At 38.2% G+C, this 17,955-nt stretch overlaps 1 protein-coding gene across 4 annotated transcripts in view; it reads right to left on the reverse strand.

Annotated features, from left to right (window-relative positions):
- adck1 (aarF domain containing kinase 1) overlaps positions 1-17,955 on the reverse strand; it is a 127,450-nt gene that overhangs the window by 2,143 nt on the left and 107,352 nt on the right. For all 4 annotated transcript variants that reach the window (XM_084096927.1, XM_084096926.1, XM_084096928.1 and 1 more), the window contains one exon: positions 1,472-1,665. In XM_084096927.1, coding sequence (XP_083953053.1) covers positions 1,472-1,665 — 194 coding nt within the window. The remainder of the gene's footprint in view (positions 1-1,471; positions 1,666-17,955) is intronic.

Genomic DNA, 17,955 nt, shown 5'->3' on the forward strand with positions numbered 1-17,955 from the left:
ACTTTGCAGACCCTTTTCATGCTCAAATAGCAACATTACACACTAAAGAAAGTTGAAAATGTAAAAAAAGCATAATAGGTCCTTTTTTAAAAATGTATACTTTTGTGTTTACACTGAGAAAAAAGAAACCCTTAAAGGTTTGAGGGTAAGTAAAAGATGACAGAATTAGAATTTTTGGATGAACTATTCATACAGCTTGTACTATGAAAACCTAACTCAGTGTAATAGATGATACTGCAAACATTTCTGCACACATCAAACTAAATTAGTTGTGTGATGGCCCGGTTCCTTCTCCAAGTCTGTCTTTCTCTTTCTGCTGTGTCTGTGAGCACAGCAATTGGTAATGGATTTTAGATTCTGCATTCTGCACTTTGCTGCCATTCGGTTTTAATAAAAAGGCGTTGAGGCAGACAACATTGAGTTTCATGTCTGGGTGCTTTTTTCTTTCTGTATCGTGCCGAAATCCTTTACGAGCAGACGTGAGTGTCTCTCCGCTGACAACCGTCAGGATTCCTCCTTCAAATCCGAACGATTTTCTCCTCCAATCATCATGTTCTTCATTAGAATGGTGAGAATAAATCAATATGATCACTGCTCACTGCTGTGGAAAGCACAATATAGTACAATATAGTGGCATTCATTCACCCACTTGCATTTCAGGGTGGGGAGGCTGGACTGAGTGGCTGCTAAGTCTTATGTGTGTGTGTGTGTGTGTGTGTGTGCGAGTGCATTTAAATGCTTTGTGAGGTCCCACAGAGTCCGCTTAGGTGAACGAGAGCTCCTGCGGTGCGTGGGATAGTGTCTGTGGGTTACTGGTGTGAGAGAGATGACACTGTCTTTGAGCACTGAGATGACATCAGGGACTTGAGCTCCAGAGCAGACACGCAGAGATGAGCCAATGAGAGCCCACTGAACAGAGAGAATGAGGCGTTTAACAGCAGACAGACTCCTAATGTGTGGGATCAGGTTTTGTTCAGGTGCTGAAACTCTTACCATGTGACTATTCAAGTAACGCTGCAGTAAACATGGACAAAGAAGTCTCTTATGCTCACCGAGGCTGAATTCATTTGATCAAAAATACAGTAAAAATTGTGAAATATGTTTACAATTTTAAATAACTTTTTTCTATTTTAATATATTTTAAAATGTAATTTATTCCTGTGATGCAAAGCTGAATTTTCAGCATCATTACAGTCTTCAGTGTCACATGATCCTTCAGAAATCATTCTAATATGCTGATTTGCTGCTCAAAAAAACAAAGTTTAAAAAAATGTGTAGTAATGTAAATGTCTTTACTGTCACTTTTGACCAGTTTAATGCATCCTTGCTGAATAAAAGCATGAACTAAAAAATAAAATCTTGCCAAACTTTTGAATGGAGATTTATACACAGGCTTTAACATGCATATTAAACCCTGTGTATAAAGTGTGTACGAGAAATGAAAAAGCAACCACTTTGCTGTGGCTTTTACCTGGCAATGGCACGGGTACAGCAGCGGGACATATTGATAAAGGAGCTGGAACTGGCTCTGGTCTGCAGGATGGTCTCGATGCCTCTCAGCAGGTCGTTGGTTTTCAGAAGCAGCAGCATCTGTCGGGGAACCCTGTTCAGCAGCTCACTGATCTGAGGGAGGTACAGCGCTGCATTTGTTCGGATCTCCACATCCTGAGGGGTAAAACAAAGCCGGGCCATCAGAAGATTTCACTATAGTAAGAGATATATGTATTTATAAGTGATACGTGTTGAAAAGAGTGGACAGTGGATTCTTCAAAAATGGGCCTTTTGTGTTCCATAGAAGTCAGTTAGTCATATGGGTTTGTTTTTACATTTAAATAAATAATGACAGAAATTTAATTTTTGAATAAGCTACTTTTAAGTGGACTACATAAGAGATGATCCCTTGACTTGAATTAAGGGCACACCCACCTAAATAAGTGATTAAAATGTTCACTATAGGGGGCAGAGTGCAGGGAAGTGTGTGTGTGTGTGTGTGTGTGTGTGAGTGAGTGTGTGTGAGTGAGTGAGTGAGAGAGAGAGATAGAGGGAGATAGAGATAGAGAAAGAGAGAGAGCGGGGTGGTGCAGGGAAATGGAGTAGCTTATTTCACAGACAACTGAGAAACTAAGTGCTTGAAACTGCGACTGTGAAGATTAGCTATTTTGGCTCTGTCACTTCGGCAACATCAGCCCCCTGAGTTGATACTCCCGGCAAATTTTTATTAGTAATCAGGCATGAAGACCTCCCTTCCTCCCCCTGCCTGACTGGGAAAATAAGATTCCGGAAGATGTCAACAGTAGCTAATTCAAGTTCACACTGTAAGCAGATTTTTTTGACCTAGACTAAGCACTATCCTGAACTTTACCTTACTGAATACAATGCATTATTTGCTTACTTTTCTTTTCTATTAACTCATTTTCATTTATTTTTATATCTTTATTCTTATCCTTAGAGTTTGATTGGACATGCAGTCTTTGACACTAACAACAAAATATATACAGTAGGAAGCTACTGTGCATTAGTATATGCATTAGCATTTCCTGATTTTTTTATTTGTTGATGTTTCCACAAAAATATGAAGCAACTGATGTTTTCAGCACTGATGATAATAATAATTGTTTCTTGAGCAGCTAATCATCATATTAGAATTGTTTCTGAAGGATCATGTGACACTGAAGACTGGAGTAATTATGCTGAAAATTAGGCTTTCCCATCAGAGTCATAAATTACATTTTAAAAGATATTAAAATAGAAAACGGTTATTTAAAATGATAATAATATTTCATAATATTTCTATTTCAATCTGAATCAAATAATTTCAGCATTGGTGAGTAATTAGAGACTTCTTATAATAAAAAATAAATAAAAAATCTAAATCTATAAGGCACATGCGACATAAATGAGAGAAAATGAACAACAACAAACAACTAAACATGGACACTAACAGTAAAGACAAAAACACTGTTAGTTATGAAAATCTGTGGCCTCTAGTTCATCAGCAGAGGTTTGACAAGAGTGGCAATTTGCATCAACAGCTAATAATTCCACTGACCAGCAGACCAAGTGATTAAAATCATAATTAACAATCGCAAACCTCGATTAAAGTTTTAATTAAAATCAATTAGTCCATTAGAATTAAACGTCAATAAGTCCCTGCAAAAGCATAAGCCTGTAGTACTACAAAGTTAATGTTGTTGGAGAGCGCAAAGAGCTGTACAACTGTGCATTTTGATAAGATTTACCCAATATGCTAAATGCGAGAATACTTTTTGTGAGCAAAAAACAAACAAAAATTACGACCTCATTCTCTTTCATGTCAGTCTCTGACGCTGTTAATGTTGTAAAAATAGTGCAGTGCTTCCGGGTTATTTGTCAGAACGACGGCTCAGTATTGGCCGGCTCCTGTGTCAGCATCACACGCGTGAGTCGTGGTGCTCACGTGAACAGCGTCAGAAACTGACACGGAAGAGAAGATATTGTTGAATAAAGTCATTATTTTTGTTAGTTTTTTGCTCACAAAAAGTATTCTAGTCGCCTTATAACATTAAGGTTGAACCACAGACTTTAATGATGTCTTTACTACCTTTCTGGGCCTTGAAAGTGGTAATAACACAGAAATCTATGGGAGGTCAGAAAGCTCTCGGATTTCATAAAAAACTCTTATTTTGCGTTCCAAAGATGAACGACATGAGGGTGAGTAATGAATGACATCATTTTCATTTTTGGGTGAACTAACCCTTTAAGGCCAACTCACTCTGCACCGACAGACGCCAACTAGTGGCAACACACACATTCATCAGGTTTTGTCGGATCAGTGTGTTACCCTTGTCGGTGTCTGTTGGTGTTAGTCGGCGCGTTGAATCGGCATTCGACTGTAAAACTGCAATTATTTGTGAAATTTACAAGCAATTTCTGATAGAAAATTGTTTTAAAGTGTACTATATTGTATGAATCAGCAGTCCAGTGGTCAGATATCTGTACTAGTTACTAAATGGTTGCAGGTTGAAAACCCACAAGATGAGCTCTTGAGTAAGGCACAAAACCTTGGGTTGTTCCGGATAATGTTCTTTTGAAACATGTTTAAAGTCTCTATGACACAAAATGATAGGGTTACACCACATATGGCCTGCGATGGCACTGAAGTATTTTCTGCTCTTGGCTCTGCAGGGCTGTGGTGTGAAGAACAGGCAAAGTGGATGTGACAGCAGGTACGTTCTGCTGAACATTTCAGACACCCTGTGTCCTATCCTCAAATAACCCAACTTTACATGGTGTACACATACTTAAAAGATTTATAAGAAGAGACCAACTATCAGAGTGCCAAACTGTTAATGAAATCTTTCAATGATTACAATTAGATCATAATGCCAAGATATAATAAAACTATATTGTATTAAGGCCCCTGATGGTATCACATGGGCATGGTTTCCATGGTTGGCATCAACCTGGTTGTGTCTGGCTCTATTTTACCCCGGGGCTAATCTATTCTGAGAGGGCCAGGAGCCAAGAGACATGTCTGGGGCCTGCAGAGACCCATGAAGACCCCCAGCAGCCTAGGGCCCACAACAAGCTGCTGCAACAGCCAGGACAGGTGTAGAGCAGTCTCAATGCCAAACACGTGTCTCTGGAATAAAGGAGGCAGTGACCATACAATATATGTACCAGCAAGATGAGAAAACAGGCCCAGAAAAAAACATAACACATACAATACCCAAGTCATTCCAAACCATGAGTAAAGTGAACACATGACCGCCCACATTTATATACAGATTCTGAGACTATTAAGGATGGAAAAAAGAATGAAAATTCCTTTGTGAGGTCATTTCAATAATAAATACATATTTCAAATTTCTTGCAAAATTTGTATTCAAGCTTTGTTTCCCTCTTAGAGACAATGTAAAAGAAATCCAATAATTGGATAAGTATATTAAAGATACTAAAACATATTGTGATGACGTATTTTATACATTTATTCTCACAAAAAACTCTGTAACTACTCACTGTCATATGAACAACCATTACAATGCTTCAAATCTGATAGGTCTTAAGTGCAACATAACTGTAAATTGTAAGCGCTGATTTTAGTCCTGCAGATTAAAATTGACTCATTATTAATAAGCAAATGCTAATTGCTAATTAACATTGAGTCATTTGTTCAAAAATCTGACTAATTATAAGGGGGCTAGACACTGTATTTGATGGTGTTTCATCTGCATTGAACCATTGTGAGAACCATTAATGAAATGAAAATCTGTTCCAGTATTTTGTTCCGGTATTTTTTTCCCCTCAGTTCCCAGGTGTGTTTGCATTATTCAACAACTTGTGCTACAGTGATAAACAACAGCGATGAAATAAAAAAAAAAAAAGATAATTTTGTCTTTTTATCTTACAATTCTGACATTTCACCCCCCTCACAACTGCAAATTTATATCTCACAATTCTGACTTGTTTTCCTTGCAATTGCAAGTTTAAAACTTTCAACATTAACTTTTTTCCCATTGAAATCTGTTTATATTTCACAAATCTGAACAAATTTTTCACGCTTCCAAGGTTATAACTCGCAATTCTGAGTTTTCTCAGACTTGTAGAATTTAAACTCAGAATTTCAAAACAGAAAAGTCAGAATTGTAAGATAAAAAGTTGCAATTACTTTTTACTTTTAATTTATTATTCCATGTTGGAAACAAGTTTCTGTAGAATTTAGCCTCTTTTAGAAAAAATAACCTGACAGAGCTGTTTATATTAAGTCACATGGTTGAATCTTTGGATTAAGTTCAGATGGATGCCTGACGTGAAGGTTAAATCCTTTTTCAAGCAAATTAAAATGAGTGACAGTCTAGATACACAGCCATTGGTCAAAACATCTGAAAGGATTTTCATCACTTATAGGCAATAATGTAAAGTAAGCAGCAAAACAGGTCAGGGTGTGAAAATCCCAAACATATTCCATGTCATAAAAGAGAAAGTCAATGCAAAGACAATTTCCCAAAAGAGAGTTCCCGGAAATCACTTCAGTTTCTTGGCAGGATAAAAAAGCCTGGTCATTCAGTGCACTCCAGCAGCAATAGTATTTTAATAACTGATTGCTGTGCTATGACTTGAGCTTGAAAAACATGTGCAAGCTCCATTTTCCTGTCCATTTATCTGCTAATCCTTAAATCTCAATCTCTAAAATTTCAGAGGAGGAGGAGGAGGGGGGGATTAGGTGCTAAATTAAGTGGATTTAAGTTTGCTATCGCTTGGGTGGGATTTACAGGCGCCGGCAGCAGCAGCGAGCAAAAGTGAGGGGTTCGGATTAAAATAGGACACTGAACACTTGGTCTATGACCTAAAGCTACTGCTCCAACATCCAACCCATATGCTCCCACAATCTCTGCATATATTCCACCACTTGAGGCAACAGTAAAAACACATGCGCTCCTCCATGTGCACGCATTCTCTTTAAAGGGGTGGTTGATTATGATTTCACTTTTTTAACTTTAGTTAGTGTGTAATGTTGCTGTTTGAGCATAAACACCATCTGCAAAGTTACAATGCTCAAAGTTCAAAGCAAAGGAAGATATTTGCTTTTAAAGAAATCGCTTTTTAAGGACTACAACTAACGGCTGGTAGGGACTACACGACATTCCTCCAGGGTTAGTGACATCACCAACCCTAAAATTTACATAAACCCCACCCCCGGAACATTTATAGATTATCAAGACAGAATATGTTAATCAATGACTAGAAGATAACTACACATAAGCTACATAAATCCATCAACTAACCATTTAGAAATGTCCTGTTGCGTTCTACACGTTGTCACCTCTTCTTGAGTCTCTCCATCATTGTCTGACTAAGGTTTGAACATAAAAGGCTAAAAGTTTTTGAAATTTTCAGTGCATGTCTGTGTGAGTGCAAGCTGTTGAAGCTCCGCCCCCTGTGCCGGGAGCAGCAGCTCATTTGCATTTAAAGGAACAGACACAAAATGGTGCGTTTTTGCTCACCCTCAAAACGTGACAATTTTAACATGCTATATAAAAATATCTGTGGGGTATTTTGAGCTAAAACTTCACATACACACTCTGGGGACAACAGAGACTTATTTTACATCTTGTGAAAAGGGCATTATACCACCCCTTTAAGGAAAGACTAATTTGATTGGCTCACTGCCTTATTTCCTTTGGTGCTGCACAGCTGGTTATAGTCCAAGAGTGACTATGGGCCTGTTCAAGTGGCCCCTATGTGTGGACTGTGTCCGGAATTAAACGCCTACTAAGAGATAATCATCCCTAATTGTTGGACATATGTAAAGCACAGAACCCAGAAATGTCTTATATTAGCGCAGATTATATTCATGGTATATTATATTAAAAAAAAAAAACAATCCCTACAAATAAAGAAATAAATTAGGGCTGTCCCTTTAACACGTTAACGCCCCACCCCAAACCTACATAGCTCATCTTACATTTCATACAGTTTATTGATGATAAACATGAAGCAGGGCAACAACTCACTGTAGCTTATAGAAAGCAGTTAGAATGCCCCTAAAATTCAAGATATCAGGGCAAAAATTTATTGTCTCATATTTATTTCATGATTATAGTTAAGCAATAACACCCGAGTATCGAGCGCACTGTCACACGATTGCTGTTTTTGTCCCGAATAGCGCGAGTGTAAATGTGATATTGATTTTATACATCAGTTCAATAAATAAGAAGTTAAAGGCCCACTGCCTTGGAACGCGCAGCTTTGTATGATGTGCTGACCTAATTTCCAATGAAACAGGAAGCTAAGGCGGGACATATTGAATGGCTCCTCCCCCTTCTCAAATAGCTAATAGCGTTTACCTATTATTAGTTTACCTCACAGACTGCAATTCGTACTTGACAGCACCATGGAAGCAAATCAGAGCGCTGATGATATGTTGGATTCAATAGTAGAGCTGTCAATAAATTCTAGCCATTTCATTCTTAACCAACGTACAGTTGGAAAATGGAATAAAACTCGAGCGTTTGAGCAACCGAACACACATCTCCACCCATATTGCTCCGTGACGTGTCAACAGTCGCTTTGGCCAGGTGTTATTTATAGCATAGAGGGCGGGACGCTTTAGATTCTAGAGAGCAAGTGAGAGTGAGAGACTAAGTTTTGAATGATTATATCTCCTAAATGCAAATTTTGTCATTGTTTTGAAACACACCAGCTTATTCATAACCTTAATGCTAACATATTCATATAAAAGCTATTTTGATTTCAGGGGGCCTTTAATATTGTGTTATATTTTAGACACTTTTGTTCTAAAAGTCTGCTTTTGCTCAATTTTGCCAATGAAAATATTACCTTTAAAGCCAGAGCAGAACTGTTGTGCATCTCCGAGCAACACACAGCGGTGCTTCGTTTCTGACTGAATCCGCGTTTTTAGCAAATTAATCGGGTGAACCGGGTGAATGATTCAATAGTCCATTCATAAAGAGAGCCATTTACTTCATTCCTGAATGAATCAGCCGTTTGAACGAATCGAATCAATGAATGACGACATTTTTTTTTAGAGCAGAGCAAAAAGTTCCATGATGGCCTGGAAAACACATTTTTTAAATTACCGGATATTTCCAGGTTTTTTTTCTCTTATGTGTGAGGGGTCGCAATAATATTTGCATTTCAAAAATGAGTCGCAAAAAAAAAAAAAAAATGTTGTAGAGGGAATTCTTCAGGCCTTTCAATTTTTGGACTTTATTAGTTAAATTTGCTTGAAGAGTAACTGTGTCATGTAGCGCATTATCATTCTCCATTGTATGCTATTTTTTACGTGCCTGATGATGCATTCTGCTTTTAGCAGCAGGGCCCCATCTCTCTGCTTTTGAAGTTAGTCTGCACTTCAAAGTTCAACTACAAGGCATCTCTCCACTTTAAAGACGAGGGGTAATCATGAGGTAAGTCACCCCGCTGCTCCGTTCATGCGCCATTGTCCCCTGATGACTCTTGGGTGGATGTGGCGCACTGCATAAAAGGGTCAATCGCTCTTTGTGGACGTGATTTGGACAAAATCAGAGACAGACTGACTGTGTCGTGCTACCAGCTCAGACAGCTGGAGACAGAGACAGTCATGATTATCCATGGCTCTCTCTATCTCTGCCTGCTCAGAACAGCAGAGGTTGAGAATATGGTCATGGCGGAGGAATATGGTCCTAGCGGAGAATATGGTCCTAGCGGCCCTCCCTCTGGTGATCGTGGTGAGCAGCCAGAGACGGCCCAGGACTGCACATAACTAACCGGCCAACGGAGTCACCACCCATCAAATCAGTCAGCATGCAGGAGCACGTAGATTGATACTCCGTTCCTCAGTTGTATACTTAATGAAGAAAAATTCTCAGCTTGCCCTAGGAGGAAATAAGGAAGAGGACGCTGAAATAACAATGCGACAGTCCTTCTGCATATTCACGAGCGCTTCAAATACACATTCCATCTCATCCCCGTGAGGAGTCAAAATCACTACATAAAAGGATTAACTGCTTAGTGCTCTCAGCTCTGCAGCTTTCTGTATCAAGGCACTGAGGAAATGGGTCAATCTGATCAAGCGAACGGAGGTCCGTTGGGGAAACAACCTTCTGATCTGAGTAAAGACCTACAGTACCAGTCAAAAGTTCGGAAACATTCTGGCTTGTTTATTAATTAATAAAAATAATTAAAAAGAAACACCCTTTTTGTTTTAATTGTTGATAATATTATACGAGCAAGAATGCATTTTTTCTGACTATCCACACAATTGGAAATGTGACACTGATTTTATACAACAGTTCAACAAACAAAAAGATAGTATTAAGTTACGTACATTTTAAACACAGTATTGTCAATTTTGTTTGCTCTATTTTGCAACGAAATTATAGTTCCAACGAAAGCCACAGCATAACTGTTGTGAGTTCTGTGGCGTTTCGTTAGTGAACGAATCTGCGACTTTGAATGAATCGGGAGAGTCAATGATTCAATGACTCATTCATAAATACAGACATTTGTTTCATTACTAGATGAATGAATGACTCGATGGCTCACTCATTAAGACAGTGACTTGCCGCCGAATATTGCCGGTATTTCATATTTCTCTGTTGAACTTTTATTTAAATCATTATCTCATAACATTATTTATGCCATTGCAATTGCATTCATGCCAGCTCTGAACAGCATTAAACAATGCAGCTAAATACATGAAGCTTGTACCATGGAATTTCATTTGATTGAAATTATTTGTTTAGTTTAGTAATTTATTAATTTATTCATCACATTAATAATTATTAAAGGGATTTTAAGAATTTGAAATAAAACATGAGACATATATTAAATAGGGTTAGAAAAACTTAGAATTTATAACGGTAAAAAATGCACCTGAAAATCAATTTAAGGGGGCAAATATTGTCCCTTAATGGAAAAGGAGTGACTGTAGTCTAAGTGGAAGACTTCTATTGTACTCAGAAGGATGATGTTAAATGCCTCAGGGGGTACGCCACTAAAAAGTTTGGGAACCACTGCTTTACAGGATGAAAAAAAAGAAAAAAAAAAAAGAAGCCGAAATGACTTTTGAAATGACGAAATGAAAGTTTGAAGAGAGTCGAGGTGTAAGTACTCTAATTTGGAGTGAATTGGTTCCATAATAAGAGACCTTTCAAGTGTTAATACTTAGAAAAGCACTACGAAAAATGTCTAGGTTATGATTTGATTTTACTGTGACTACCCGACTGCACAGATGCAAAGAGAAACTGTATACTGTAAAGGGAATTAAAATGTCAAGTCTTTACTCACTCATCCACTGAGAAAGTACTCAAGTACGGTGCTGCAAATGCATGTTTACGAGAGCTGCGGCTGTTAATAACGTCAGCTGGGTTAGTAGTAGTCGAGATTTATGGGACTGTGTGCATGATGGGAGGTTAGGACAGTAACTATTAAATTCTTTACACATCAGAATTGATTTAACTGCTTAACAAGCTCACTGGATGGAGAACTATTTAGAGCTCAGCCTTCTGACAGTAGAGCCACACCAGGACAACCCAACTTTCCACAGCTGTCCGCCAAATAAAAAGGCAAGAGCAACTCAGAGGACAGCTTAAGTTCTTTCTTTTAGCTGAGTGTGTGCCCCTGTCACAAAGCCTGAGGCTCAGCATTGGGTACTGAAGGAAACTTCAGAAATAGAGGGCCAGACTAAAACAAGCACACTCAAGTTTTCTGTTTTTTCCCCTCGCTCTTTCTCTTATGGCCAGTTAGGTGAAACTATGTAGGGATACAGACTTTCAAAACTGCCCCTGCTGTTTACATACTATATCTCTGCTCTTCTCTGATGGACAGGGAAAAACAGCTGACCACAGGGGGGGGTGGACATGCTAGCGGTTTGTATGGCAAATAGGCCGAACAGTCTCTCCCCCAACTATATGCAGCTCCGGGGCAGACATTATGAGACATGGGGCTGATCAGCGAGGACAGCGCTATGAACAACCCAAAAAAGCTCTCCCTTGGGATAAACACAAAAGCAATTACACAGGAGGGAGGATATTCTTCCTGCCTCCCAATTCATTATTCACATATAGGCCTTTCAGGGCTCTACGCTAACCAAGCAGATTTAGTAGGGGGTAATAAGGGGATGCTCTTGCCAATGGGAGTTTAACTGAGTAGCAATTTAAAAAAGAAAAAGACAGATAAAAATACATTAAATTCTATACTAAAAGGCAGAGTCATTTAGTATACATACATGCACATATATAACTAAAATGTAGGATATTTTTATTTTTATAATTTACAAAAAAGTACAATGCATATATTTTTTCTATACATATATGTACATATACACACACAGTCATTTATAGTTGTAATTTTTTCTTATTTTACTAAGAATATATCTATCTATCTATCCATCCATCCATCCATCCATCCATCCATCCATCCATCCATCCGATTTTTCTTCACCTTTGGTAAAAAATATTTAATTAATGAATAAATTGAATATATGTTTCTCATGACTTTTCCATCTAAACACTTAATTTAATGTTTGAATGAAATAAGAATTGTACATTTGTACAAATGAAATAAGTGTTGTACAGTTGGACAAATACAGTGAGGAAAATAAGTATTTGAACACCCTGCTATTTTGCAAGGTCTCCCACTTAGAAATCATGGAGGGGTCTGAAATTGTCATCGTAGGTGCATGTCCACTGTGAGAGACATAATCTAAAAAAAAAAATTCAGAAATCACAATGTATGATTTTTTAACTATTTATTTGTATATGATACAGCTGCAAATAAGTATTTGAACACCTGAGAAAATCAATGTTAATATTTGGTACAGTAGCCTTTGTTTGCAATTACAGAGGTCAAACGTTTCCTGTAGTTTTTCACCAGGTTTGCACACACTGCAGGAGGGATTTTGGCCCACTCCTCCACACAGATCTTCTCTAGATCAGTCAGGTTTCTGGGCTGTCGCTGAGAAACACGGAGTTTGAGCTCCCTCCAAAGATTCTCTATTGGGTTTAGGTCTGGAGACTGGCTAGGCCACGCCAGAACCTTGATATGCTTCTTACAGAGCCACTCCTTGGTTATCCTGGCTGTGTGCTTCGGGTCATTGTCATGTTGGAAGACCCAGCCTCGACCCATCTTCAATGCTCTAACTGAGGGAAGGAGGTTGTTCCCCAAAATCTCGCAATACATGGCCCCGGTCATCCTCTCCTTAATACAGTGCAGTCGCCCTGTCCCATGTGCAGAAAAACACCCCCAAAGCATGATGCTACCACCCCCATGCTTCACAGTAGGGATGGTGTTCTTGGGATGGTACTCATCATTCTTCTTCCTCCAAACACGTTTAGTGGAATTATGACCAAAAAGTTCTATTTTGGTCTCATCTGACCACATGACTTTCTCCCATGACTCCTCTGGATCATCCAAATGGTCATTGGCAAACATAAGACGGGCCTTGACAGGTGCTGGTTTAAGCAGGGGAACCTTCCGTGCCATGCATGATTTCAAACCATGACGTCTTTGTGTATTACCAACAGTAACCTTGGAAACGGTGGTCACAGCTCTTTTCAGGTCATTGACCAGCTCCTCCCGTGTAGTTCTGGGCTGATTTCTCACCTTTCTTAGGATCATTGAGACCCCACAAGGTGAGATCTTGCATGGAGCCCCAGTCCGAGGGAGATTGACAGTCATGTTTAGCTTCTTTCATTTTCTAATGATTGCTCCAACAGTGGACCTTTTTTCACCAAGCTGCTTGGCAATTTCCCCGTAGCCCTTTCCAGCCTTGTGGAGGTGTACAATTTTGTCTCTAGTGTCTTTGGACAGCTCTTTGGTCTTGGCCATGTTAGTAGTTGGATTCTTACTGATTGTATGGGGTGGACAGGTGTCTTTATGCAGTTAACGACCTCAAACAGGTGCATCTAATTTAGGATAATAAATGGAGTGGAGGTGGACATTTTAAAAGGCAGACTAACAGGTCTTTGAGGGTCAGAATTCTAGCTGATAGACAGGTGTTCAAATACTTATTTGCAGCTGTGTCATACAAATAAATAGTTAAAAAATCATATATTGTGATTTCTGGATATTTTTTTTTTCGATTATGTCTCTCACAGTGGACATGCACCTACGATGACAATTTCAGACCCCTCCATGATTTCCAAGTGGGAGAACTTGCAAAATAGCAGGGTGTTCAAATACTTATTTTCCTCACTGTAACTATAAAACATAGTAACATAATAACAAACATAATAAAAATGTTTGCATTTCTTAAAAAATCTAATGAACATGACTATTTATTAAGAATTTAGAATTTAAAGGAATAAAGTCTTTTGACTGATAGCATGTTTAAACACGTGACCTTCCAAATTTCAGAGCTGTGATGTCCTGAGCTTCAGTCACACACTACAACCTGCAGACTTCAAGGAAACCACATTGTTTCACATTCTATGAAAATGGCACTTTTATCTGGTTTCAAAAACTGAAAAGTCAGTTAGACAAAACAATCCATTTAAAGACGAAAAGTGTCACAAAAGACACATACTGTATGAACAATGCAGTGCTTTAAGAACTCTCATTTAAGCACTCGTATCATTTCTGAGAAGTTTAAAGGTCAAAGCTATTATGTTCAATTCCATGTTCTCCGCCAACATCTGAGAGTGTCAGCTTTGTCAGACACATTTTCCATCACACAGAACTCATCCCTCATTCTGCAAATTGGCTACAAAAAAAGTGATACATAGAATACAATTCCTTTCTTGATTATTATTATAAATAATACAAATACTAGTAACCATCACAATACAAATTTAAAATCAAAATTTGTAATAATAAACTACCATTAGACTGATACAGACAGGCAAGCAGAGTAATGCAAGGCAGACATGGTAAACAGGTAGTGCACTCAAATTCACTGCCCTAGATGCCCTCTGGGTCTTTGTTTTCACTTAGAATTTGTTGGTTCAAAGCTCAGTAGTTACTTTTCCATTTTAGCATAAACCCAATTTCAGATAACAGACCAAAAGCTAACAAAAAAAGAAAAAACAAAAAAACCCTTTGATTACAGGACTGAGGAGAAACCTCTGGAGACCTAGGCCCAAGTGTTTGCAGAGAAGGCTTCTCTTCATCTGCCGGAGGAGATCAGTTCAATGGAGATTTTCTTTGTTTCACCTTTCTAGGTAAAACCATCCGACCGCATTCATGCGATAAACTTCATGTTTACATACAGACAAATGCTTCACTTATCACAAAACCTTTCTATAAAAAAAGTCTACCTTTATGGGCCTTGAAAGTTGCAATGACGTTGCTGCCCATGGCTGGTTCAGAAACCTCTCGCAGTTCATCTATTCTAAAAAAAATATCTTAATTTGTGTTCCAAAGATGAACGAAGGTCTTACGGGTTTGGAACGACATGAGGGTTAACTCCTTCACTCCCTGGTGTTTTTCTGAGCTGTCACTCTTCCTTGATGTTATTGTTATTTGGCACTTTTCTGTCCATATCTATGATCTATTGACAGGCTATGTCTCTAGCTCCCATGTTCTCCCTATCTCTGCTTTCTCTTCGCCCCCCCCTCCTTGTCGTCGTCTTTCTCCAGCAGTGATTGCAGCTCTCAATTCATCCACAAAGCGAGCATTTCTCCAGCACAATGAATGTAAATTGCATTCATTTCAATTTCGGCACTAATGTTCTTGATGTTTGTTCCTGTTTCACGGCAAAACAAACAAAATGGAATACAGTTCCGTTCAGTGGATTGCAAGATTAGGATTTAGAGCATATTTTGTAGCCAAGTCGCTCTGCCATCCCTGAGAGAAACTCCAGTTCATTTGGCTGCGGCCCTGAAGATGATTATGCTCTGTCTAATCAGGCATGTAATTAGACTGCAACAAGTTAAAAAAAATGAAAAGTATGATATTAAAAATGCACGTCGGTGTCATAAATGAACCTGATCCCAGTATTTTTAGGTAAATTTATGTATAGTTCTAACACGTGGTGTCAAAAACACAGTCTAGGCAAGGCAAGGCAAGTTTATTTATATAGCACATTTCATACACTTTGGCAATTCAAAGTGCTTTACATAGAAAGGAATAAAAATAAATCACAAAATAAAAGCAAGGAAAATTAAAACAGTTATTCAAAATGCTTTACATAGAAAGGAATTAAAATATCACACTGGCAATTCAAAGTGCTTTGCATCGAAAATAAGCACAAAATAAAAGCAAAGGAAATGAAAACAGTTATAAAAGGAATTAAAAGAGATAAATGATACAGTTATAAAATTAATTAGAGTAAAATGAATTAAGTAGTAAAAGGATGATACATAGAATAAACTTCTCATCTGGCAAAACACCAGTGTATCTTATTTTGCATATAGTTTTACTCTTACACTGTGTCTGTGGTGTTTATTCGGCGCGCCTAAGAATTCCATTGGACGTCTCCGATGGACCCGATTTTTCCCTAAAATTGGACAGGAGGAGCTCTAGGACTAGCCCCATGCAGACAAAAAGTTATGGAATTCAAATTGATTTGTCAAACCGTTCTTGAATACCGCGCAAACTAATTTTACGTAGCGCTTGCAAAAACAGACGCAAGGCTGTATCTCCGCAACGCTTCATCATATTCAGACCAAACTTGGTACATGTCATCACAAGCATGACTTGAGGCTACATGCTGCGTTTCGGCACAGTGCCACCTACTGGTCCGGAGATACGAAAAATGGCTATTTTTGTTTTCAACTTCTGAACAGTTTGTCCAAAAATCATAAAAGTGGTCTCGTTAGATTCAGGGCGTCATGCTGAGTCGACCTAGCCTGGCAAGCCAGACCTACATCAAGATGTTAGGTCTGGCAACTCACCATAGACACGGCTCAATCCGAGGGCCGGGATAAACGGCTGTCTTTCAAATTCCCTCTGCACGCAATAGGACAGCGCTTCAACCAACCAGAGCATTTTCCCAACAGCGGAGCTAACGTTAGTTGATAGATTCAACTTTTGAATCTGGCCGGCAAAACTATGAACACATCTTCCTTTTTTAAGAATGACTTAAGTGCCGTTCTTTGTTCTTTTCTCAAAGAAAAACTTAACTCCAAGTCCTCCAGAGTCGCGGCCAAAGCCGATTCGAAAGATTGTTCGCCAGCAGCAGCCATTCTTTGTTTTCAAGTAGCAGGGAACCGTCGCAACTCTGTCGTCATTATGTTAAGCCCGCCCCGTCTACTCTATACACGGTGTGATTGGCCTGACCCAATTTAGGTTTTTATAGCTCCGAAAGTCAACGGAGAGTTGCTAGACTACCCTGGCTGCAAAATAAATTTTGCTGCCGCTAGGGTGCATCCAGATTTCTAGGCTAGAGTCGACCGATATGTAATTTTCCCATATCGGCCATTTTGAATTTTGTACTAAAATGCTGTATTTTATGAACGCATGAATGTATCTTTACAAAACTTTGTAGGGACATCGGCACGATGCTCTGAAAGAGTCTGAGAAGTTTTGGACCAGCGCCATCTAGTGGTGAAAAAATTATTTACATGCTTATAACTTTGGATTTGGTTGACTTATTTTCACATAACATCTACACCTGTAAAGTTTTTCATATGTCAGTTTAAATTTTAGTAGCTGTTAATATATAATGTTTTAGTAGTGTGCACAAGAGAAAGAGAGAGAGAGAGATCAATGATGTTTTTATGAAATGTAGTGGTACAATATTATGCTTTAGAATGTAGTGAAGTAAAAGTATTCTATAAAATAAAAATACTCTGATAAAGATACTTGAAAAATTTACTTGAAAATCAAGCTTTTAATGTTGTTTATATGTCTATGTGGTGTTTTTAATATGCTTTAAGACAAACCATATACATATTCATAAGTCAACACCATTGCTGAGTATTTTCTCTATTTAAAACTGCAGTGAACCAAAGACGTGGTTAAAAATCGCTAGTGTTTCTGACGTCACAAACTACCTTGTAACCAATCACGTCAATGTGTGATCGAGTGGATCTCTGAGATGGTGTGAGTGAATGGAGGCGGGGCTAATTTGCATATTCATAAAACCACGTATACTAATTGAGGCAAGGAAGTTACAGTCAAACTATTTTTAGACATGAAGTCATTTTTTTGAAGGAAAAAAAACTTTTAAATATGTCATTTGGGTGATCAAAGATGAGTTTTAAGGGATACAATTATTGACTACAGGACGACTTTAAGCAAAAATACTTTGATCATGTCCACCAACGTTTTATTTATCAAAGGATACTGGGAAAAAAAAAAATTAAGCAGCACAACTTTCAACTGTTTACAATGATAACAAAAGTTTCTTGAGCACCAAATCATATTAGAATGATTTCTGAAGGATCATGTGACATGAAGACTGGATTAATGATGCTGAAATTCAGCTTTAAAATCACAGGAATAAATTACATTTTTAAATATATTCAAATAAAAATTTGTAATCATAATTTTTCCTGTATTTTTGATCAACTAAATGCAGCCTTGGTCAGC

The sequence above is a fragment of the Abramis brama genome (assembly GCF_963993115.1).
Source record: "Abramis brama genome assembly, chromosome: 21".
Taxonomy (NCBI): Eukaryota; Metazoa; Chordata; class Actinopteri; order Cypriniformes; family Leuciscidae; genus Abramis; species Abramis brama.